The 25,783-nt window shown below is 46.3% G+C and overlaps 1 protein-coding gene and 1 pseudogene across 1 annotated transcript; one reads left to right on the forward strand and one right to left on the reverse strand.

The window, feature by feature from the left end:
• Window positions 1-1,445: 1,445 nt before the first annotated feature.
• LOC105068434 (glutamine synthetase pseudogene) lies at window positions 1,446-9,375 on the forward strand (annotated as a pseudogene).
• A 3,040-nt stretch (window positions 9,376-12,415) lies between these two features.
• NIFK (nucleolar protein interacting with the FHA domain of MKI67) lies at window positions 12,416-22,917 on the reverse strand. The gene is made up of 7 exons (XM_074363496.1): window positions 22,737-22,917; window positions 21,472-21,609; window positions 17,619-17,727; window positions 15,731-15,942; window positions 13,858-13,920; window positions 13,658-13,726; window positions 12,416-13,209 (listed from the first exon to the last, which is right to left on the reverse strand). Exons 1-7 carry the CDS (start codon window positions 22,839-22,841, stop codon window positions 13,027-13,029), a joined length of 879 nt encoding a protein of 292 aa, XP_074219597.1. The 5' UTR covers window positions 22,842-22,917; the 3' UTR covers window positions 12,416-13,026.
• Between the last annotated feature and the right edge of the window lie 2,866 nt (window positions 22,918-25,783).

Here is a 25,783-nt window from a genome sequence, read left to right on the forward strand (position 1 = left end):
CATTTTTATAAAACTCTTCTGATACATGAGTGCAAGTTTCTCTAGTGACACTTATGAGGTCTTGGTGTGTGCACCTCCTCAACTTGACAAAAACACCTCAGGAAGAACGAACGGAATACGAGAGTGCCCAGCACTAGCACTGCACGTTTTCACTACTCACTAATTTTTCACTAGTATTTTTTGCCACTCTGAAGGGTGTGAAACAGTATTTCCTGACGGTGTTAATTCGCGTTTCCCTGCTCGCTCATGGGAGCGCTGGTGATGTGGGTCTCCTTTCTTGCCTCGGCTTCTTTTTCAGGCAGGCTGCTCGTCTTTTTTATTACTGATGTTTAGAAATGTTTTACAGTCAGGTTAGAAATCCTTCATTAATTACACACAGCCAGTATCTTCTCCCAGACTAGAACTTGATTTTTCACATTTATAATGGTGTCCTTTCATGATCAGATTTCTCAAGTCTTTTCTTTTTTGATTTACGCCTATTGTTTCTTCTTAAAAAAATCTCTCCCCACTTAAAGGTTATAAAGATACTCTCCTATATTTCCTTCTAGCTTTTTAAAATGTATTTATTTATTTATTTTGGGGAGGTAATTAGGTTTTATTTTATTTATTTATTTAAATAGAGGTACTGGGGTGAAACCCAGGACCTCATGCATGCTGAGCATGCACTCTACCCACCGCCTAGCTATTTTAAGTTTTGTTTTTTACAACATTTTTTTAGTCACCTTTTATACACCTAGAATCTACTTTTGTGTGGGGTGTGAGGTAGGAAATTAATGTTATTTTTTTCCAAATCGACAACCCATTGTTCTGCAACCTTTCCTTGAAACTGCATCCTTTTCTCAAAGAGGGGGTAATGCCACTTTTGACAAATATTCAAGATTCTCTATTTGTTCCATCAGGTTATTCTTCCTTCCCTGTGACTTAATGTACTGTCTATATTGTTATATTTTTATAGCGAGTCACCCTATCTGGAAGGTAGGCCTCTGCCTGCCCAGGAAACACACTGGGAGCTGGCTGTACTTGAGCTCTCACCCGAGTCCCACCCGTCCAAGAGGACGCACACTGCAGGGAGGAGGACCCAGAAAGAGGCTGTGGAGCATGTGAAGCGTGTCATTAGGCAGTAACTGAGTGGGAGGTTGGAATCCTGAAACTGGAGATGAGTATCCAACAGCAGGGAACTGTGCTCTGTGGAGACCTGCAGGTTTTCAGAGAGTGCACACGTGTGTCCCATGAGAGATCCAGGCCTTGCGTGCCTGCCTACAGAAGGCCCTGTCCTCAGTCAGTGCCACCAAGTAAAACAGCAGCAACCGGGAGAGGAGTCCAGTTGATCCCAGTGACCTTTGCTCTGATAGATAATCAACAAGGTCCTACTGTGCAGCACAGGGAACCATATTCAATATCTTGTAATAACCAATAATGAAAAATAATATGAAAAGGAATACATAAACATATGACTGAATCATTATGCTTACACCAGAAATTAACACTACATTGTGAACCGACTGTATTTCAGTAAAAAACAAAACAAACAAAAAAATTTGCTCTGAAAACGAAGACAGCAATTCCATTTATAATACCACCAAGAAGAATAAAATACTTGGGAACAGGTTTAACAAAATAAGTAGAGAATTTGTACAGTGAATATTGTTGAAAGAAATTCAGGAAAGCCGAAATAAATGGAAACATGTTGCATGTTCATGGACCAAAAGACTTAATATCATTAAGCTCCTCTCCAAATTGATCTACAGATTCAGTGCAATCCATATCAAAATCCCAACTGACTTCTTTGCAGAAATTGACAAACTGGTCCTAAAATTCCTATGGAAATGCAAAGGATCAAGAAAGATGAAAACAATCTTGGAAAAAGAACAAAATTGAAGGACTCGCTCTTCCTGATTTCAGAACTTACAACAAAACTACAATAATCCAAACAGTGTGGTACTGTCTTATGGACAGACATACAGAGCAATGGAACAGAATTAAGAATCAAGAAAGAAACCCATACATCAATACTCAATTGATTTTTGACAAGGGTACCAAAACAATCAGTGGGCAAAGAATAGTCTTTTCAACAAATTCTCTCCCATAGACCCACGGTGACATCAGATCATTTCCTCCTATGCTGTCCTCCTTCTCACTCAGCTGACTGGGCGTTTCCCCCCTTCACACGCCCTTGGTCACTCAAGTCTGCCCTGATCACTGGGCATTTCCCCCAAGTGTAGAAAGGGGTGAGGCGGGCCCAGAGACCCTGTCCTAGGGAGACAGTAGTCACTCTGGGGGGGTGGTCACCTCCGGCCAGCTCTCTGGGTGCCAGGCACTGCTCCGTGATGGGGGGGCGAGGGGCATCATACCGGAAGGTGCATTTACTATGCATCTGGGAGGAGCACAGACCACTCAAACAGTGAGGTCTCTAGTCTCCCATCACCAGGGCAGGCAGGTCCAGTGAGCATCCATGGTGGACACAGATGAAGAACTCTTTAAGTTGGGGCAAGGAAGACCTGGGAGACTGGCCAACTCCATGCCTTCTTCCCCTGATCCAAACACCCAGGCTTCTGGAGAGGAAGGGCTGGACCCTGCAAGCCCATGAGTTCCTGCAGGGCCTGAGAGGGCCCAGCTCCCCTACTCGCTTCCCAGGGCTCCTGCCTCCACCACCGGGGCCCTGGCTTTATGCAGTTAGTGCCTGTCAACTTCATTTCCTGGGATGGAACAAAATTAATCCAGTGAGAAAAGAAATAAGAGCAATGCCTTTGTTGACAGAGCAACGTCCCCCAAAGAGGAAGATGAGCTACTGAGAAACATTTCCATTGCACAAGTAGAGGAAATAAGACAGTAATAAGTAGCTAGTGTTGACTGTAAACAATAGGGTGCCAGGAGCTAGGATAAGAGATGGAGGCGAGTGAGAGCATACCCAGCAGGGGTGCCTACAACAGTGTGGGCGCCTGGTGCGGGGAGTGCATGTGCCAGCATCACAGTTCAGTGAACCTCAGACACCCCATTATTTCCTGCACCATTCAGAAAGAAAATGCTTGGCCCACCGGATTTCAACACACCATTGATGATGCCTGTGGTCAGATTCAGCCATGGGGATAGAACTGCCCGAGGGAGAGAGCCAAGCATGGGAGAAGAGGGGAGCGTCTTCACAGCACCCTCTGTCTCCTCGTCTCTCCTCTCCACACCTCCCTCTCGCCACCTGCTCGCTGTCTGGAACACCTCCAACCATGGCCACCTCAGCAAGCTCCTACTTGAACAAGGCATCAAGCAAGTGTACATGTCCCTGCCTTTGGGTGAGAAAGTCCGAGTGTGTATGGCTGCGTGGACAGTACTGAAGAAGAACTGCCCTGCAAGGTCCTGACCCTGGACTGTGAGCCCAAGTGTATAGAAGAATTGCTGGAGTCAAATTTTGATGGCTCTGGTACCTTTCAATCTGAAGGCTCCAACAGTGACATGTATCTTGTCCCTGCTGCCATGTTTTGGGACCCTTTCCACAAGGACCCCAACAAGCTGGTGTTTTGTGAAGTCTTCAGGTACAACCGAAAGCCTTCAGAGACCAATGTTAGGCACACTTATAAACAAATAATGGCCATGGTGAGCACCAGCGCCCTGGTCTGGAGTGAAGCAGGACTACACTGTCAAGGGCACAGGTAGGCACCCCTGTGGTTGGCCTCCCAGTGGCTTCCCTGGGCCCCACGGTCCACACTACTGTGTGGGAGCAGACAAAGCCTATGGCAGGGCTCACTGCTGGGCCTGCTTGTATGCCAGCATCAAGACGGGGGCATGCATGCCGAGGTCATGCCTGCCCCGGGGGAGTTCCAGATAGGACCCTGTGACAGAATTGACGTGGGAGAGCATCTCTGGGTGGCCCGTTTCTTCCTGCATCATGTGTGCGAAGACTTTGGAGTGATCGCTACCTGGGGTCCTAAGCCCATTCCTGGGAACTGGATTGGTGCTGGCTGCCACACAACTTCAGCACCAAGGCCATGCGAGAGGAGAATGGTCTGAATACACTGAATACACTGAGCAAGTGGTAGCATTACCATATCTGAGCCTATGATCCCAAGGGGGGCCTGGACAATGCTCAGTGCCTAAGTGGATTCCACAAAACCTCCAACATCTACGACTTTTCTGCTGGTGTGGCCAACCGTGGCACTAGCATCCGCATTCTCTGGACTGTTGGCCAGGAGAAGGGTCACCTTGAAGACCATCGCCCCTCTGCCAACCGTGACCCCTCTGTGGTGACAGAAGCCCTCATCCGTACATGTCTTCTCAACGAAACTGGTGATGAGCCATTCCTGTACAAAAACTAAGTGGACTAGACTTGCAGCCATCAAACCCTCCCAATTCAACATCCCGCTCCCGCTCTCGCCCCCTCTCAACTGTCATAATAGGTGAAACTCAGACGGCGGAATATCAAGGTCTGTTTTTATTCAAAAAAAAAAAAAAAAAAAGAACTCCCCAAGGGAGAAGGGCAATAAGGACCAAGCACAGATGAAAAATGCACAGTCAACGGCAAGCCAAGGGCGCAAACAGGAGGAATTTATGTTGCACAAGTTTGGATGCTAAGCGTGACTGGAGAAGTTTGAGACAGGCTCCCAAGTAATCAACAGCAAATTGCGGGGATCTCTGAGCCTGGGTCCTGTTGTCTTGTTCCCACCAGTGGGGTCCTCTTTCTTAACTTTGTCCATGAACGTCTCAAATATATAATTATTGATTAGAGGAGTGATGCTTTTCAGACCAATAGCAGCACAAAAGTATTTAGGAGGAAAATAAAAAGAATACCGTATGGGAGTGTCAAATTTTTCCAAAGCAGAGCAGATGATGAAGGAAACTGGTTTGTAACTTCCAGAAGTTTTAAGGCAGAAAACATCTTGCTCTAGAAAGAAAAAAACAGATAATGAGGAGACAGACATTGGAATTAGACTAACAGGTTTTATTACATTTTTTAAAGTTTTTGTCATTTTCTTTTATTGAAGGTGTATAGTTGATGTATAATGTCATGGTAGTTTCTGGGGTACAGTAATGTGACTCAGTTATTTATATATATATGTATGTATTTATACATATATAGGTTGTTACAGGCTATTGAATATAGCTCTCTGTGCTGTGCAGTAGGACCTTGATGTCTACCGGGCTAACCAGGGTTTGAATCCTGACTCCAGTGGCAAAGCCCAAGCCTCTAAGCAGAGTGAATGTCATACAGGATCATGGGCTTGGAGAACAGCTGGAGGACTCCAGGGTTCCTACCCTTGTTCTCCAAGATGAAAAGGAGCAGCTTTGGAGGAAGGATCTGACTCTCTTATTATTTAAAATGTTTAATGCAAAATAGAGTAAGTTGCAAAAACTAAAAGGGCAATTGTAGAATCTCAGGGCCGGAAATGAGCTTAGTTAGATGACCTTTTGCAAGGTCACTGCCACACGGGAAAATCTAGGGGTCCACCCTAAGCTTCCAAGGGTGTGGCCCTGTGTGAGAACACGCCCTGCTGGGTCGCCCTCTCTTCACCTGAAGCCAGGACCCTCCGCCCTGGATGGCACGTTTTCTCCTTGGTTTGCTGGCTCCTGCGCCTTGCCCTGACCACACACCAGAGTGCTCCAGGCCCCCTGCCTACACCTTCTGAGCTACTTACTCTCATGGCTGTAACCTGAGTTCAGGCTCCCGCTCAGAAATGCAGCCAACATCAGGCTTGTATCTCTAGCTGCACCAGTCCCTGCCCTCCCGGGAAGCATCTTAATGCAGCTCTGTTCTCCCAGCTGCTCTGGGCAGACGCTTCGTGTCCGACTCAACCCCTTTCCTCTCAGCACATGGCACAGTCAGAAGCAAGTCTCATCCACCTTCAGGGCACATCCAAAGTGTGGGCACCCTCTCAAGGCCACCCCACCACCACTGCCAGGGCGTCGGCCTCCTCCTGGGTGGCTTCACAGACTGTTCTCATACAGCAAACCCACCAGGGCTTCCCCCTCACTCATGGTCAAAGCCACCAGTTGACAGTGGCCCCCAAGGACCTGCCCCATCTGGCATCTCTTTCCTGTCCCTCTTTGCCAAAGACCTCATGTCCCGCCACCCTCCTCGCCGGCGCTGCTCCAGCTAACCCTAACCCTAGCCCTCAGAGCAAGAACTACCAGGCCTGCGCCCACCTCTCGGCCTTTCCACTTGCTGTTCCCTCTGCCTGGAAAGCTTTACCTCCAAGATCTCTGCATGGCTTCCTCCCTTCATACCTGAACGGGTCGCTCTCCAATGTCAACTTCTTTCTTTTTAAAAAATTTTTTTTCTATTTTTTCCTTTTTTGTTTTGTTTTTTTCTTTGCTTATATTCCAATGTCAACTCCAAAGTGAGGCCTTCCTGAACACTGCCCTTAAAAGGGCAGACCTACTTTCACCCCTAGAAGTCCCCGTCCGCTCCTTTTTATTTTTCTCCGCAGCACTTACCACTCTGAGCCACAGTATAGCTTCCTTTACTTCTTTGATAATTGCTTGTCTCATGAAACTGATATGTCAGCTGCAGGAGGACAGGGATTTTTGCTGCTTTTGTTGACGTCTAAACCCCAGTGCCTGACACAGGGCAGGGACTCACCGGTGTATTCTGAGTGGGTTAGTTAAGGAAACGGGTGGGATGTGCCAAATGGGCTCAGTCCCCGGGGCGGGAGGGTACCTAGAGCCTGGGGCGGGCGGGGCAGACAGAGGAAATGAGGATATGATAAACACACAATGCAGGGGAAACGAGCAGAGGCTCTTTCTTCAAGGGCCTCGCAGCTCTTCCAGGGGAGACAGCACCCACTTAGAGACCCCAGCGGAGGGACACAGCTGCGAGACCGAAGCGCAGGGAGCCCCTGAACAGGACAGACCGACCTGTCATTCTGTCACTTTTGCAACCATTCAGATTTCTGTACTTTTTGCATGTATTACCTATTCAGGCAATAAACTGGAAAAAATAAAAATCATAAGTAATGAGCCAAATGAGTAACCTGTGCCTTTATATGGTTGGTTCTACGTTAACATCAAGTCAGACACCTGGGTAAGTACAGATTTGCAAGGTAGGAAACACTTAACGCAATTTGCATTTATAAAACCAACTTGTTTGAATTTTTTTATACCAGGCATGCATCTGTAGTGACTTAAAAAAAAAAACAAACTCATTAGAAAAAAGCTGCAGTATTTATCATCCAGCTAAGTGTTAAAGCAGAAATAGAAGAAAAACTGACACGTTCCGTCAGAAGAAAAAATTGCCAGTGATTATCCTGTATCAGTGCCAAAAACCATCGGAATAGCGTCTCCTTTGGACAATTAGGATCGGTTCCTTCCTGCAGAAGTCATCCTCCACCCCCGGCCCCCTCAACGCTGTAGCACTTCCCTGTGGAGCTTAAATCCCAGAACAGCCGCCTCACTCAGGGCACATTTGCTGTGGAAACTATGTTTGGAAGTATCAGGTGTCTGACTTCTTTTCCTGGGCACACGGGCACTTATTTATAACAGGGGAGATTCTAAACTTGGCCCCTTGTCAGCACAGAAAAGTAACCACCATAGCACAGCTGCTGACTCGCCTCCTCCATTCTGTGAGCACAAGCTGAGGCAGAGCAGGCCGCCCAGACGCTGGGAAGCAGTTTATGGAAGACAAGTCCGGTCCCAGGACAGGGCACACGTGTAGACGGACCTGGGAAATACTCTAACAGGGTCAACAGGACATTAACTCCCCATCTGATGGGAGCCCTAACTGCCCGGTTATGTTTATTTACTCATTCACTTATTTATTTTGGGGGGGGAGGTAAGCATGTGATCTACCTCTAAGCTCTACCCTCCCACCAAAGCGTTATGTTCTGTTTTTGTTTCTAAGGGGAAAATGGCCAAAAATATATCACCTACAGCTATAACTTGAAAAATAATTCCAAATGTTGAGATTTACTAATTGAAGTAGAAAAATGCCCCCAATCCTAAGTCCAGTATTTACTTTGTACTTATAATTCGAGCCTCATGAATAAAATATAAGACCTAAATGAGCACAGAAAGTGGAAAAGAGTAAAGACTTTGAGCAGTCGGGGCAAAAGATGGTGTTTAGAGTGATTCTGAGAGTAAAGCAAAGTTCTCTTTTACGAAACTGTCTTTGTAAATGCAGCCCACGGGGAACAACGGATCATAAAGCCACTTGCCCATGATTATTGCATGACTGCCCCCAGCTGTACTTGTTCATAACTGCCACGCACCTTTATGAGCTCAGTGTTGTCATGGTCCCCGTCATCGGTGTGCTGCACCACTGGGGATCATAAGTCCTTTGGCAAGTATTACGCCCAGGACACTTAAGCACCTTGCTAGGTCATTTCAGAGTGCAGTGTCTAGAAATGGGTGCCCAGGGTGCACATGTAAAATGATGCTCCCAGGGAGGCCTTTAAAAAAAATGTTCACATGAGGGTGGGTATAAAACCCTTAATAATTTTGCATTTTTTTGCCCATCGTGTGAAAGAGTGGACTGTGTAGATTTTAAAGGCTGGGATCTGCTGCCACCTCGTGTTAACATTGCTGTCAGTCATTTCAAAGCTGAGCTCAGAAGAAAGGAACTGTTTCTTCCTCCTCCCTCCTTGTCACCCGCCCCAGTCACTAGGCTTTGGCATCTTTGCTTTTCCCCCTGTCACTGCAGTCTAGTTCTCATGCACGTCCTGCAGGAGGATCAGCTTGGTTGGCTCATATCCCATCTCTGGGCAAATTATTTAAGCTCTCTGGGCTTCAGATCCTCATTGGTCAGATGGGAACAGTAGTATCTGCTTCACAGGTTGTTCCGATTAAATGAGCTGATATACTGAAAACACTTCTGAGAGTATCTGTCGCGTGCAAACACTCTGTAAGTGTTAATTGTTATCGTGTAGCTCATTCCATGCAGAGTCCTTAACGGGAATACAAGTGTAGGAGACAGTCTATTTCACTTTCCATTTTGTGGTCAGAAGGCAGAAATTAGGTTCCATACAACAATTTGCGCCGATTACTTTGAGAAGTCTATTCTGGCTAAAAAATTCTTTCCAAATATTTTCACCCCGTTTGTAGCTTATCTTTTGGTCTCTTAATTGTAGAATTCCATGCCTCTCCTGCTGACATGTGCTAAGACACATCACTGCAGTCAATCATCTTCAGCCCAAAGAAGCTGGAGGCCGTGTCATCCCACAGCAGTTAATCCGTTCAGGATTTTGAATAGGAAATTTCCTTTGCACTTGTATTGAGGTAGCCTGAGGCTGGAATCTGCGTGGGTGTGGAGGTCACTGCACCCTAACTTCGGACATCACAGCATGCAAAGCGACACATTTCCTATACTCAGACATTGGCTGTGCTCAGTGACTTCAGCGCCACACAAGTTTCTAATATACGCAGTGCTTTGACTTTTAATTCTTGGTTGAGTTAATTGACTTAAATTCATTAAGAAACATCAACTCTGCAGCAAAAGCTCATTTCCACAGCCATTCAGTGTTCAGTGACTGTTGGAGGTTCTCCTCATTCAGGAATCCGCAATTTTGGCCCTGAAGCCAGGTCACCACTGCTAAAGCCAGCAAACTGCTGTGTGGGAGGGCAAGTCAGGATTTTGGCTTCTATTTCTCCCCCGAAATTCCCGGAACTGATGATGGCTAAGCCCACAGCAAAGAAAGTACACCAGCGACACTCTTGGTTCACTAACACATGAGAGGCTTACATGTATTTTTTTTTTTAATTTTAGGAATTTATATAGTTTAAAAAATTAACATACAGTAAACTTAGCATCTTAGGTTTGTGTATTTTCCAAGTACTTGCTGGTGAATAATACCAACAGGCTTTCAGCACCACAAACTCTGCATTTGTCTAAGCGTTTCTCTGTTCTGCAGTTTTACCACCATCAATTGCAGCACATCTTGGAAGATTCCACTCCAGGTTGTACTGAATTTTTTCTCAACTGAAATTATTTTTGCTTGTAGTTTTCCCACACAGACCATGCAGAGGGCTAATTCTGTCATTTCTAGGGTGACAAGCCACCTGCGTCGGCCTGGGACCAAGGGGTTCCCGCAACATGGGACTTCCAGCACTCAGACCAGGCTGAGTTGGTCGTGCTTGCCCATCTGTCTTAGCACTGGTTTTCTGAATAATCAACTGAGCGGTATTGGTAACATCTTTCAACCCATCAAGCGCCAAGGAAAAATATTTAGTATCATTTGCCTCATTTTTAAATGGACTGTTTGTGTTGCTCCCTTTTTCCAAGCAAATATTCTTGCTCAAAGATTGCCTCTCTAAAAGTTTTTTACCTGGACATCTCTCTTCAGCTGCTGCAATCTAACAGTGTAACTACCTCATCACTGGCAGATGGCTATCCTTGCTTGGCCATCAAGTAAGCCACTTGGAAACTGTACAGCCTCGTTCTCGTTTGGGGGCGTCAAGAAATCGTGTGCTGAGATAACCCATTTAAAATTCTACTTCTTCCAGCCTTCACTTCCCTGTGAGTTGGGGACACTGTGATGAATGCTTGCTGAGTCGGGAATGTCATTGTATGTTGTATTTTGTAGCACAGCCAGAGGAGGGTCACTGCAAAACAGACACAATGCTTTGCCATCTAATTTACTAAAATACTCCACACCCCACTGTGAGCTTAAGTATGCTGTTTGAAGCCCACTTTTTCTTGTTTTGATGTAATGGGTATGGACTGGTAATAAAATACATAAAATTCATGGTACCACGACCCTTGGGGCAAAGTATGTCACGCTGGAAACACACCACTGCAAATCCCAGAGCTGTCAGTGGCAGGACTCAGCTCTGAGGACCACACGTGGTCTCCATTGCAACTAAACCACAGCACCAAAGCAGCTGGAGACAGACAACATGCCAGTAAACATAGCCGTGGTCTAACAACCCTATATTCGTGGACGCAAATGTACATTCCATACCATCTTCACGTGCCATGAAATTTATTTCTTGACCTTTTCAACCATTTAAATACGTGAAACAAAACTCTGCAGTGAGTGAGGCTTGGACCACAGGATTGCTGGTTGCCTTGTGGTTCATAAGGTGACCCGTGATGTAGTCAAGTATGGGCCACATGATGATTTCCACCTCCATAAAATGCAAATTACTTAAGGTTATCACCTGTGGGCTTGCACAGTGGTCACTGGCATCACAGCCACCTCACAGGGGCGGCTGCCCTAAGTGCCCAGCTTATAGCAGTCTTTGAACAGCTGTTGTACCAATGAGACTGGGATTTACATCAGCACAAGCCTGACCTAATGTCCCATCTCCTGTGAATGGCCAGCCAGGCGGCCACTTTCCGTCACAGCAAGCGGCTGCCTGGAGGCCAGCACGAGGGGGAACGTCATTTCACTGTGTCGCTGACTTACTAGCCGCCCCACCTCACGGCAAACACACAGCCTGTAAACCGCCCGGCCCCACCTGAACCTTGTCTGTGGAGTAGTTCCTTTTTCTTTACAGCCGTTAGTAATGATCATATAGAACTGCAACACACACTCACGCCTCCAGGATATTTTAACTTCCCACTTAAGAATGCACTTTTACATAGCTGTGGTCGTCCTGATTGTACAATTTATCTTTTCACCTTATTTGCTTCATATTACTGCATAACTTGCAAATTTTATTGGCTGAGGGGGCTTCCATTTGATTCCTGCCTGATTTCCTCCCTACAAAATCTGAAAATCAAACCCACTCCATCTTAACAGATTTTCTTCTGAAGATCCTATTCTAGTCCACAGGAAAACATTCTTTATACATACTTCTTATAAGAAGCTCCATTTCTTAAAAGAAATACCCATTGCCACGATACATGCTAAAGACAGAACCACTCTTCCAGGGAGTGAAATCCCCTGGGGTATATTAAACCTCCCCTGCATGTTACGTTCAGTGATGATGGCGAGGGAGGGGGGTGTACCCTGTGTAGGTGGCCTGGCCAGCTGGCAGGTCCCAAGTCCCACCTGCACACTTGTAGGTCAGGGAGGGGGCACTACCAGCCCACCCTGCTGTACATGTGTGTGTGACTGCACGTGCCCCTCATGGGATAAAACATGACCAGCTGCACGCAGAAGCTCAGCTGGTGCCTTCCCGGAAGGGTAAACCAGATGGCTTCCAGGTCAAGTCCAGAGATGGTTCAAAGAGAGAAGAGGAGCTCTGTCACTCATTCAACAAATACTGAACATGTTCTGTGCCAGCTACTCTTCTCGGGGTAAAGCACGTTCTCTGCATATACGTAAAACCAATTGTTTCACATGTTGTATCAGAACATCTGGCTCAGTATCTTATAAATTAAATATTTAACAAATATTACATGAAAAACTGGTGGCGATGAAAGTTTTTAAAGAACCTGAATGGCCAATACAAAAGCACACTTCAAGGGCATCAGAAACTTAAAGTTTTGCCCAAGAAGGCGAAAACCAACTGTTTTACTTCAAGACTCCCAAGTCCCACCTTCACACTTGCATACAAACAAAACATAGAAAAAGTTTATTTGGCGGTCACCGCTTCAATCTTGAAATACAATTCCAGACTGATGAGAACTGACACAAAATGGTGGTTATTAATTAATCCATGCCAGCCCACCCCAAACTAATCGAACATCAGTAAAAATGATCATATATACATAAGTGATCTCTGTTAACACCTGCACTGCCTTCTCACTCTCCACATCATTTAACTTCCAGCTTCAGCCATCTGATGGGTTAAATGTCCTTGGCCTAATAGAGAACCATGTAGATGGTCAAGCAAGATTTCACTTTATTTATTTGATGGTAACAAAGTTCAGTACTTAAACTAGTGAACTTCTATTAAGGCAGAGTAGCCAGACAGCTAAGAAAGATGCAAAAAAAAAAAAAACTATAGAGGAGACCAGCACAAGGCAGTGTGGGCCTGGCTCTAAGCTGGCAGGCACCCTGGACCTCAGCAAGGGCAGGTAAATTAAGCTAAAATTAGACTGTCTTTCTTGTTGACTTGAATCAACAGTTTTTTCCTCCAAAAATTTTGTTACTGGCTGCATTCCATTTATCTAGTTAAATGCAAGTAAAATTACATGTTTCAGAAGAACTACATTCAGAATCACTGATTGGCTTTTCTTCGTCTTTTCTTCCTTGAACCTTTAGGTGTCTGAGCCGCTGGTGTCTCTTCTGCACCAGACACGGGCTGCTTGAAGACGATTTCGTCATCCTTATCATCAGTCATTGCAGCTGCTTCGGATTTTCGTTTCTCTAAAAATGTTGGTGTACAAACTGGTGTGGGGCCCTGGATTCAACAAGTCAAAGGTTACAACACATAAATGTGGGGAGATGCTATGAATGGCCCCCTCAGTACCTCTCCTCTATTTTTACAAGTCATGCATGCTATCTCCATGTTTCAGGGATACAGCAGCACAAAATCAAGAGCTCGGGTGCTTTTCACACTTGATGTGGAGAATCACAATTTAGGAACACAGTATGCTCACGGTCAGGCATTGGGTCGAAAGCCCTAACCCTACTTTCATAAAGACAGCAGCCGCATTTCCCTCTGCTGACTCTTTCACTGTGCTGAAAAGGTAAAGACGGCAATAAACTTGTATCTCCTGAGTCACCAGTAAGGATTTGCCAGAAAGTCACAAGATTAAATGTAATTTCAACAATGTGATAGCAGAAACTGCTTTTCCTCTTTCAAACTGCAATATCCAATATGCCCAGAATACTGAGGGTAGTTGTACCTGGCTATCCACAGTCTTCTCAGGGGTGTTGGGAGTGACTGAAGCCTCTTTCTTCTTCCCGCGTAAAGCCTTCGATAAATTTTAAGAGACTTCATCAATCTGTGTTACTTATTGCCTATTGAATATATCAGCCTTGAATATATTTCCCCATTTATCTTCCTCTAATATCTGACATGTAATACGAGAAATGAAAAATTTACCTGGCGCTTTCTGGAATTTCGAAGATCTGAGTTGGAAGCATTTTCCTCATTTTTATGTAAAATCTTAAGGAAACATAAAGAAGTTATAAACTAGCAGTCTCATATATTTACATTTTAAAACTCACCACTGCATCCTTGTACGTACTATCCGTAAATCCTCCCTAGATGACAGAGCATTTCAATTTAAAGAGAAAAATCTAGAATGATCCTAAGTAACGGACAGCATCCTGGAAGGGTGGATCTGGGAAGAGGGTGGAAGGCAGGCCCTGGAGGTTGTCCTGGCTGGTTTAGTCCAACCAGGCGACACATGGGCTACAGGAGGCAGTTCTTGCGTGCCTGCCTTTCCAGCTCCTGAATGGTTCACCAGAGGGTCAGGGCCCAGGAACTATGATGCAGGCATCTGTCACTACCAGGCCATACCTGTCACCTCACACTTGTCAGAATGGCCACCATCATCAAAAAATGCTGGAGAGGGTGCAGAGAAAAGGGAACCTTCCTACACTGTTGGTAGGAATGGAAAGTGGTGCAATCACTATGGGAAACAGTAAAACAGTAGTTCTAAAAACAGAACTACCACATGACCCAGCAATTCCACTCCTGGGTACATATCTGAAGAAAATGGAAACACTAGTTTAAAAAGATACACGAACCCCAATGTTCACAGCAGCACTATATAGAATAGGCAAGACATGGAAGCAACCGAGATGTCAACAGATGGACAAAGAAGATGTGGTACATACACCCAATGGACTACTACTCAGCTGTAACAGGCTCCCAGATGCGGAGATCAAACTAGTGCTTACCAGTGGGGGGAAGGGAAGGGGGGCAAGAAGGGGGTAGGGGGTTAAGAGGTACAAACTACTATGTATAAAATAAGCAAGGATACAGTGTACAGCAAAGGGAATATAGCCAATGTTTTATAATAACTATAAGTGGAGTATAATCTATAAAAATACTGCATCACTATGTTGGACACCTGAAACTAATATCGTATCATAAATCAACCACACTTCAATCAAAAAGAAAATAAATCAATACAACCAGGAATGAGGCCCAAGGACGGCAGTGCAGTCTTCTAGCTTTTGGATGAGGTTAAAAGACTGAATAAACTCGGGAATAGATACCATTTCTCACCAACTGAGTAGCTTTTAGGAAATAAGCTGATAGGGTCTATGGAAGACCCAAAACAATCTCAAGATTTAGTCAAGAAAACAAATAGGGTCTCCACCTGTACTCCCCACACCCTGATGACCGCGTTCTTGGTTTGTGGCAGAAGATGCAGAGCTCTCCTAACTGCGGAAGACCCAGCATGGTCTCCTTGTTGAATAAGCAAGGAAATAAATGGGATGAAAATCTGTTACTCATTCATGTAAGCAGCTTTGCTATATTTCAACTATATTTAATTCACAGAATTGAAGCCTACTGGTTAATTCTGACATAAACTTTAGCAATCTTTCTAATTTAAAAGAACAGGAAACAAAACCTAACTAGGATGGCATAAAAAGGATGGTCAATTTAGTCTTGGTGTTTACTGATAACAAATAATAAACCAAACATTTAATTCTGGTAATAACACCTTTACTGGTAATCTTCAAGCATTATGGATTTTGCTTAAACAGGATTTAACTTCAATAATCTAAAATTATTAAATCAGGAAAATTTTACAAATCAGCAAATTTTACAAATCAGGAGTTCCCTTTTCTGTATAGTGGAGAATAGGATCTGCTCTGACAAACTTACAAAGAAAGACCTACAATGTAATGTTTTAAAGATTTAGTCAAAATCTAGTATGTTAGATACTTTATACATAAAATCATAAGCGTTATAACTGGTGAGGTACAAAGCAAGAGACACTTGGTAAAGAAATACTTACTAATGAAGGGAAATCATAATTAATTCCCTTTTTAGCTAATTTCTTCCTGAGTAATTTTTCCTTTTGTTTAAATCGCTCCTCCATCCGCAGCTTTTGAAGAAGTGTCCGATTCTGATTATACCGTTTCACTGCTGGGTATGACGGCCTTTTAAATGGCATATGCCACTCTCTAAAAAGCTCTTCATGTACTTTTTCAGGTGGTAAAACATGACCTAGAGTTTAAAAGAAAAGAAAAAATTTTTCAACCAAGTAGGAGGGAAAGGATTTTAATGTTACCTTTAGAATTCCCCGTGTGATTCCTCACAGCGTAATCAAAAGGAGGCATCTCCTATTTAAATGGAGAGAAGAATGAAGCAGGTACCCAGAGGAAGGTCACACAGTCAACAATTATTTACCAAACACTCCCTGCGCACCAGGACCCGCTGGCTCCAGGAGCAAGGATGCAGAAGTGGACAAGACGAGCGTTACAGAGGAGTGTTGGTGCCTCAGGTCTCCAGGGCTGCTGAAGCTAAGGGGCCCAGTGTGACAGAAGCTCCTCCCTTCCAGCTCCAATCTTCTGGGCCCCTGCCTGGGACTGAGGCAGCTCACTGCTTATTAGCATCTTCCTGCTTAAGGGCCCTTTCCTGGCTCTGGAAGGATGCTGGGTGTGACATGCAGGGAGCCAAAACCCACGGACCCAACCCTCCACCTGTGATAGATGGGGAGCTGGTAGACAAACACCCCAGGGCCCTGTTGTCAGCTGGAATAACTGTCTCCCAGCATTACCAGCAGGAAGTAGCCCAGTTGCGCAAGTGGTAACCTGCCTGCTAACATACCCTTTCCTGACTTCCTTCCCCTGTCTCACGCCTCCACTCCTTGCAAATATTTTCCTGGCATGACCTCTAAGATAAACTATTCTCATAAAGAAAAAAAAAAAGGGAAGACATGGCTAATCTCAGTGACACGAGAGTTCAGAACCTTTGCACCACCTCTCAAGAGTCAGCTACAGCAGCACAGCACTGATCTCTCATATGTGGCCCCTGATACCTGGGTCATGTACCCAGCCTGCTTCATCCTGGCCAGAGCCATGTTTCTAACGTGTGAAGGAACTCAGGACCTCAACGAGGCTCCTGGGACTCTCACAGCAATGGGAAGTGAGCTAGAGAGGCTACCTGGGCAGTTCTGCAGTGCGTGAGCAGATGCGTGTGACCTGGGCACTAGGATGGTCACCCATCACAAGCACAGGGAGGCCAGAAACTCAGCTCTGCCTCCGGAGGCACCAGCTCCAGACGGGGGTGCTCTGGGAACGCAGCGTTGGTGGGCAGCTGCACTCTCTGCAGGAGGAACCTCGAATCTGGTGCCGCCACTCCTCTCCTCCCCACGGCTTCTCTTGTGTGCGAGCTGCAGCCAATGCTACTCAGACGGACTGAAGTGTGACTCTAACCCCGCGTGTTACCTGTCTAGACCCCATGAACCGTCTCCTGCTGTCCTCGGGATATGCTCCGAACTCCCAGGTAGTACGAGGCCTCTGATAACCTGACCTCCCTCCGTCCACTTCTGCTCCCCGCCCCTCGCAGCCACCACTGCCGTTCATGCAGCCAGGACGGTCTCAGCCTCCACCCCCACCGCTCCACCTGGCCCCACTGTCACTTCATCTTCAGGCCTCACCTTAATCCTCACCCTCAGGATGCCCCCTATTCACCTGAGTCACCTGTCCCAGTTCCGTCTCAGCATAAAAACAGAGCCCTTTCTAGAAGATTCAGAAATCCCAACCAGAACCTGTCTGGAAAAGGCACTCACCCCAGGAGGAAGTGGGACACCCACGGAGCTGAGCAGCGTGTCCCCCCCCTGCCTGCCCCGATCAGCAGCAGCGTCCATGTGATCCCACAGGTAAAACATGAGAACTTACACTTCAAGAGTCTTTCACCAAAAAGGTAGTTGTTCATTGTTTCAGCAGCTATTTTGGCAACATCTTCAGACTCAAACTCCAAGAAGCCATAGCCTTTGCTGTTTCCAGTCTGCAATGGAAAGTCCACCATAAAAAGCAGAACAACTACATTCTAACGTGTCATTAAATTTCTAACATGTCATTAAATTTCTAACATGTCATTAGTTTATACGACGTACGTTAGACCCCTTCTCAAATAACATTATGACATTTTAATTCCAACTTCAAACCACAGTGTGGGAAATGTTATGGGGAAAACTGGATCCAAAATAGTCTGAACATGCCACTGATTAGGGGGTATTCCCAGAATTTTGGTTACATACAATAAATACATAATTACACTGGGGATTTATACCACAGCAACACCCCGTCATGAAGGACATGTGGTTGACCCCACAGTCCTCTGCCTGCTACCCTTCTCACTGGTAGGCATGTTATCTGCCTATCAACAGTACCAGGAGCCAGTGTAACACCTCACAAAGAAAGCAAGTAATGTAATTCCCATTTCACACATAACGACTGAACTGAAATTAACTGCTCAGTGTCTCCAAGCTAGTCAGTAAAGTACTGCACTCACTTTCATGTTTACTAAGTAGTAACTGGTTGTCTTCATAGTTGGGGGCCAAGGACCAGTGCCAAGATTGTCTGAAATGCGTGTCCTGGGTTCCTGGCCTCCACACCACAACACAAAGTGGATTTTCTCGCCGATCTTGGTGACACAAATTCGAGGGTCTGAATGCCCAGGTGTGGGTCCTGCCTCTGACACTTACTTAGGTAAGGAATGTTAAGCCCCCGTTTTTCTTTCTATGAAATGGGAGTAAACTAGCCACTCTCACAGAGTTACTGTGAAGACATGAACTAACCCGCGAGTGCCCCACACGCTGTTGTCAGGTGCTCAGTATTCCTGCAAGACGGCAGGGAACACCGCTCCAGACCTGCTCCTGTGGCCCAGGGTTACTCTGGGTTATTCTGGGTTATTCTGAGCTGAAGACCACTGGGAAACATACAAGAGTTCTCTGCCCTGCCCTTATTTACCAGCAGGACCTCAGTTTACAAAGGTGTCTTCCTTCCCGTCTAGCAGAAAGGCAAAAGTCAGCCTGCACTACGAAGGCTATGAAGCAGACCGTATCCATCACTGGCCTCCATCGACGTGCAGCCCAACCAACCCAAAGCACCTCCCCTGGTTCCTCCTCCAAAACTTCCTCGCTCCATTGCTAAGCTGCTGTGGAGGCCCAGGTTCTAACCAACCCTTCGGGTCACTCATCTCTGAGCGCTCCTATGTGTAAGCGTACTTTCTCGGGGTCTGTTTTACTCTCATTAATCCATCTTCTGTCAGTCCAGTTTACAGGGTCCCAGCCAGAGAATCTAGGAGGGGAGGAGAAAAAGTTTTCCTCCTCTGCAGTTCCAATTCTCAGTGATGACAACTAGAAACACCTCCCAATCCTGTATTAAACAACATACTCTTGGATATGGATCAGAATTGCTGATGAGATTCTAGAAGAAACCACATAAGAGGTGCCTGGCTTAACAGGGTTGGGAGCCAGTGGGCTCATTTCTGCACCAGCTGCACCACTAACAACTTGGTTGTAACAAGTGTCCGAGACTCAAGTTTAGTTTTCTGCAAGAGGGCAATTTTGGTAAAAATTTACATGTCTGACAATCCTTCTAAAATCCCACCTCTCAATCAGTAGGGAAAGATGGAGTGTAAGAGACACTATGAAATCCAGTTCAATGTACCACACTGTGAACCTTCTGAAAAGTGATATGAAAATACTTATCAAGTGTCCAAAAAACCAAAACCTTTACCCAGGATTCCCAGAATGTTGGAAACACCATGCGAATAGTCAAAATTGGGGTAAGTGGGGAGGCGGGAGCTGCAGCGAAGCTGGAAATGATACATCAGAGTGCATCTCATCAAGGAGCAGGCTTTATGTAAGACACCTGGCCAGAGTTTCTTTTCAAAGAAGCCAATGACAAGAATAACAGAACAAGCAGAAAGAGCCACAGACTGTTCTAGTCAGGATGAAGAGCTTGGACAACTAAACACCACACACACACCTTGACAGATCCCAGACCAGGGAGACTGCAGGGGACGGTGGGGGAACGGGTGCGTCATCACACTGTGATTACACAGCGGATGTCCTTGTTCTTAGCAGGGTTACCCCGATGCATTTAGCATCAAAGCATTATGGCTGCCACTTTCCTCACAGGCTCAACAGAACGAAGAGGCGTGCATGTTTCTCTAGATGTGGAAAGCGGTGACGCTAACATGTCAGGACAGTAACAATGGGTGAATGCAGGGGAGGGGTGCTCATTACACTGTTCTTCTGGGCACCCTGAGACATTTTCAAAACACAAAGCTGGGGAAATGGCAACTATACTGCAACACAGGAAAACATTTACAAAATAACACGCCGCAGATGATGAGGGAGAAGAGCTTTCAAAAAAGGTAGCAATAAGGGCAAAAATATGAACAGGCAGTTCACAGATGGCGGATAAACCAACGATACTCAACCTCACTAAGAATAAGACATCTAAAGACCACCAGCATTCTAGTCTCAGTCATCACAAAGATATGCTGTAAAGCATTATATTTCAAACTCAGAGTCTGACCTTTTAGAGGGCAACAAAATCAATTTAGTAGCTCAGAAAAATATCTTTAAAAAAACTGAATAGCAAAGTAAAGTATCACCTCACGGGACTTTTACTTCAGTTACGTTTATGTACATATACATGTGTGCTGGCTTGTGCTGTAAGACTTATTTCTTAGTGTGGATCAAAAGTCTGAAAAATATGATTCTAGAGCAAGGTGCCTACACCTGCACAAAGAATGTTCCCAGCAGCTTCACCTGTAAGATTGAAAAACTGAGAAAAAAAAAAAAACCCTCATGCTTGACTGGAGGTGGTAAAACAAACTTCAGAACATCAAGCAGAGGGGCACAGCAATGACAACACACCAGGGGCACTTAAAATTCTCTTTAATGCTGAGACGTTCTCGATAACATGAAACTTAATACCTAACTAGCAGATGATGGATGCATCCTATCCCCTTACATGCCAAATCAAATCTAAATTTAACTCTGATCTGTTACAACTCAAGTGGGAAAATGTGGAAAAACTGTGTTAATGAGATTCCTATAACAAGAGCGCTATGGTTACAACCAAAAAAAAGTATGTGTGTGGGAAGAAAAGAAACAAACCACACAAACCTTTAGTAGGAGGTAGGTGTGATATAACCGTAACATTTACATGTTCATTACCTCATTTCATCTTCTGTTTGATACTCCTAGGAGGTCGGTGCTATTTTATTTGTATCATACAAATCAGAAAACTGAAGTATGGAAAGGTATGTAAGCTGTCCAAATCACACAACCAGTAACCCATAGAACCAGGCCTCAAACCAGTGTCCTTGTTCTTAACCACCCACTCGACAGACCTGTGCTGCCCTAGGGACACCAGACATCAGAGCAAGAAGAGTCAACCAGAGGAAGACGTATGAACCTGTTCCTGAAACTGAAGTTCATGCACACCTGGAGTAGCAGCCACAGGATGAGCAAGATTAATTTAACAGGATTGTCAATTTAATTTGAGGACTTAAGGCAATAACCTTTTTTAAAAAAAATATATATAGTGGAACAAACATTTTCAGGAATACTGATTTTGCTCTTGTGGCCACTTCAGGTTCTAGACCTGATCCAAACCCTTTCTGGAGCGAAGTATGATAAGTGATAACACGTGAACACATTCCATAAACTGTCAAGGAGGAAATACTTTTGGAAAATAAAAACAATCTAATTCAGTACAGATGTCTTACCTTTTTACTCCTGGACAGTCTGAATCTTGTAACAGTGCCGAACTGGGAGAAATACGCTCGGATCTGGGTTTCGTAAAGCCATGGGGGTAAGTGGCCCACATAGATTACTCCAGGAGTAGGTTTTTCTTTCACCTGTCGCTGAAAATGCACACCAGACAAAGTGTTTGTTCAGGGTTTTTTGCAGGGGCAGGAATTAGGTTTACTTTCTTTTTTAAAATAGAGGTACTGGGGGTTGAACCCAGTACCTGTGCATGCTCAGCAGGCGCTCTACCACCGAGCTATTACTCTCTTCTCCCAAATTTTTTAATAAAAAAAATTACAACAAAACTTGCAAAAGTCCTTGTTCTCAGTATAAGACAAGAGATCCAGAATCTACCCTGTATTTCCACTTACCACAACAGCAACTAAAGCATTAGCTGTTTAAGACACAGAAAACAAAGTTATGGTTACCAGTGGAGGAAGGGAGTGGGAAGGGATAAATTGGGAGTTAGAGATTTGTAGACACTAACTACTATATATAAAATAAGCAAGTTTATACTGTATAGCACAGGGAATTATATTCAACATCTTACAGTAACCTAAAATGAAAAAGAATATGAAAAAGAATATATGTATATGTATGGATGACTGAAACATGATGCTGTACACTGGAAATTGGCACAACATTGTAAACTGACTATACTTCAATAAAGAAATTAAAAAAAAAAAGAATTAGCTGATTACTGTCTATCTCCCCACCAGGACAATGTCAAGCAGTGGATCAGAGCCAGGGCAGAGTAAATGCTCAGTAACTACACGCTGAACCGATGGATGAGCAAGGAAATCGTTGAACACGTGATTTAAATTCCTCCGGCCTAGGAACTCCACATAAACGCGCTCTTGAACTTTGTACGCAGACGTCGTTCACTCTCACCCACTAACCCAACGCTTTTAAACGTTTGTCCACGTTCAGGACGCCGACCCACCTTCCAGCATCTCAGTCCCCGCGCCCGTCCTTCCACATTAAGACTGTCTAAGCTCCCCACACGTGCGTCTTACGCTAAAACCCGGGCAAACGTAACTTGGTGTCAAGGCCCCTCGGCAGCAGGTATTTCAAAACCGCTGACCCGGCAACAAACCCCCAACTTGGGGGCTCGGCCGCAGCAGGGCGGCTGCGGTCTGCCGAGCGGCTGTGGGGCCGCCCGTCCGCGGAGGACGCTGAGGCCCGCACGGCCCGACCCCGTCCGCCGCCGCCCCAAGGCGTCCTGGCCGCGGCGGCCGCTCACCTTGGTTGCGCGCCGGCGAACCTGCGCCACCTTCTTCTGGAACTTGTCGTCCTCCTGCGGGTTCAGGGACAGGAGAGGCTTGGCCGGGCCAGAGAAGGCCGCCATTCTGTAAACTCCCAAGCCGACGCGTTCCACGCGGACGCCCGGAAGTGCTGGGCCCTCAGCTTCTCCAAAGCGGAAGTGAGGGCGGAGCTTGGAGCGCGGCGCGGAGGCGGGGCCTGGATGGGGCCGGGCGTGGCCTGCGAGCTCGTGCGCCCCCTGCCGGCTGAGTGCCTGGCCGCGCCCTCACACCTGCTACCTGCCTGAAATGACAAAAGGTAACTTGTTCACAACTCCTTGCGGCCAGCCAATTTCAAGGAGGGGTAGAGATTAAAATAAACTCCAAAACAGTGCTCGTGCTAACCGTTCTTTAATTCTTTTTTATTTTCCTTCTTTCATCCACTGTTCCTGTGCTGCTGCTCTTGGGGACTTTCGACTAAGGGGGTGGCTGGCGCTGTGCGTGGGGGAGAAGAGCCAGTGGGGCAGAGGAACACTCTGGGAAGGCCTGCGGAGGAGGTGGTGTAGGAGCTGAGGCCGGAAGGCTGGAGGGGGCGGTGTGTGCAGACCGGGAGCCCGCAGAGCAGGCGTGAGAACCCGGGGACACAGGGACAGTGTCCTTAGGGCTGGAAAGAAGGAACTGGCCAGTGTGGTCGCAGCTCTGTGAGGACAGAGGACCAAGGGTGCGGCTGGACCGCCAGGGCTCTGCTTATCAAAGTGTAAGCTTGGGTTTTATTGTATATACAAGGAGGTGTCGGGGTTTTAAGCAAGGCTGTGGCTGTTTAATACCTTCAAGTTCCGTTCTAGGAAGGGCGGGAGGTGAGTGGCAGAGGGCGGGAAGAGGAGGCAAAAGCGCTAGTTCAAGCTGGCTGATCTGGGGAGGTTGTCGACTGAAAAAAATGCACAGCCGAAAGTTGGTAATTAATGCTTTATTAGTTGAATTTACGGAGGACTTAAGCTCAGGATACAGCCTCTCAGACAGCTCTGAGGGACTGTTCTGAAGAGGTAAGGGAGGAGAAGGGATGTACAGGAGTTTTTGCAAAACAAAAGCAAACACACACACAAAAAAACCCAGGTTGTCAAACATCAAAGGATTACTGTTAATTAAAGAAAACCAAACATTTTAAGTTAATGAATCTAGCACTTTTGCATGTACGGGAAGATGCAAGAGTCTGGACTATCTGAAATTATTCCTTTGAGATGCACTTTACAGGTAACTATATTCAACAGCTTGTAGTAACCTGTAATGAAAAAGAATATATATGTATAACTGAATCACTATGCAGTACACCAGAAATTAACACAACGTTGTAAATCAACTCTACTTCAGTTAAAAAAAAAGGTATGCACCTTAACTATCTAGGGCCAGTATCCGGTCCTTCTCTGTCCTGAATCCCCTGAGTGTGTGTGGTTGGGGAGGGGTGGCTGCAGTGGCTGATGGCTTGATGGTCATCATCCCTTGTTTACTGAAGTGATGGATGACATTCTTTGTCCACACAGTGTTCTGGGACGGATGGAATTGGAGTCAGGCTGGGGCCTGGGTGTGTGTGCGGGAAGGGTGGTGCTAAGCCTGAAAGTAGCGTGGTGGGGATGGCCTGCTCAGATGGGCCAGCCTGTTTCCTCTGGGAGCTACTTTGCTCGCCTTCACCCCAGTCGCTCTGGAGGACTGTCACCCCTCAGGGAAGTCTTCTGTCCCCGTAGCCCAGGTCAGCTCTTTGTACTAATTGCTGTCTTACAGCTGTTTCATGAATGGTCTGGGTTCCCAGGAGTGTGGGGCCAGAGCAGTTCTTTCTCAGGACCCTTTTCAAGGGCTTCTTCCTGCTCCTTTATAGGTGAATTCTCGGCGAAGTCTCCTCAGATATCAGTGACTAGAAGCCTTTCCAGATGTTCAAAATCTATGTACCAAACATCTCCCCCCACCCCAGCTCACAGCTGACGTCCCTCTGGGCTCCACTTTCTGCCATGCATCTGTTTCTGTCTCTGGGTCCCCAGCACTTGAAAGGAGAGAGGGAGGAAGGGGCTCCTAGGTGGGCAGGTGCCCTGTGGTGCGCACCCGGGGTTGCGAGCTCTATCCCTCCCAGCGCGCTTTTTGAGTGTATCCTTGCTGCTGCTCAGCCTGCCTACCAGCGGCCCCACCCACCTGCTGAGGGCCGCTCTGGGTCCAGGTGCTCCCCTTGGAAGGGCCTTTGTCAGTGGACCTGATCCTTTAGGAAGGGCCGCATCTTCTGTCTCTGCTGCAGGAGATGCACTTTCCTCTTTGCATTGTTGCAGGACAGGCCTCTTGGCTGGTCTCAAAGTTAGATATTTGAGTAAGGGGTCAGGTAGTGGTCTATGTGTCCCCCAGTTCCACAGGATACAGACCAAGTTGTGTGGTTCCCTGAAAACTCCTCCCTTGGCACACACACATACATATGTGTGTGTGTGTGGACACCCCCTCCTTTGCAGGATGAATCCTTGATGGTTCTCCTAGATCCTGGGGTTGGAGGGGAGGGGAGCCAGGAGGACAACACACAGACAATTTTGGGAGAACCTGTCTCCAGTTTTCCTAACCCCCTCCACGAATTCCTGGCCTCCCCTCACATCCCCCAGAGGATCAGGTGGTGACCCAAGGCTTCTCAAATGGAGTGAGCATGAGCATTGCCCACTCCTGGAGCCCGAAGTCCACCAGATGTATTCAGACTGGCCAGTCCTGAGCTGCTTGGCCTGCCCTGCCCTGCCTGTCCCTGGGACACACAGACACAGGCTATGTCTTCAGCCCTACCCCATGCCTGCCTCTGCCCCCTGACCAAACTTGGTGCTCCCCCACGTGCCCCGTCCTCCTAGGAAATGTAGCTAACAAGTCCTTCTTTCAGTGGAGCTGGCCCATCCAGCTGTCATTCTTGACATCTGCATAAATTAAAATCCTGTAGGTACACAGCCCAAGATCCGTCTCTCTCTTCTCTCTGCACTTGGACTCTGTAACCCCCACTCCCCTTCTCAGGCCACAGCCCCCAACCAGTCTTCTGTGTCTC

The sequence above is a fragment of the Camelus bactrianus genome, chromosome 5 (genome assembly GCF_048773025.1).
Source record: "Camelus bactrianus isolate YW-2024 breed Bactrian camel chromosome 5, ASM4877302v1, whole genome shotgun sequence".
In the NCBI taxonomy this organism is placed as follows: Eukaryota; Metazoa; Chordata; class Mammalia; order Artiodactyla; family Camelidae; genus Camelus; species Camelus bactrianus.

Excerpts from the sequence above, each read along its gene's own strand:
- NIFK (XM_074363496.1), bottom strand. The coding sequence starts at position 22,841 with ATGGCGGCCTTCTCTGGCCCGGCCAAGCCTCTCCTGTCCCTGAACCCG. Across the intron at positions 17,728-21,471 it reads GACTGTCCAGGAGTAAAAAG|ACTGGAAACAGCAAAGGCTA; the intron begins GTAAGACATCTG and ends TTTCCATTGCAG. Across the intron at positions 13,210-13,657 it reads AGAAGACTGTGGATAGCCAG|GGCCCCACACCAGTTTGTAC; the intron begins GTACAACTACCC and ends TGTTGAATCCAG.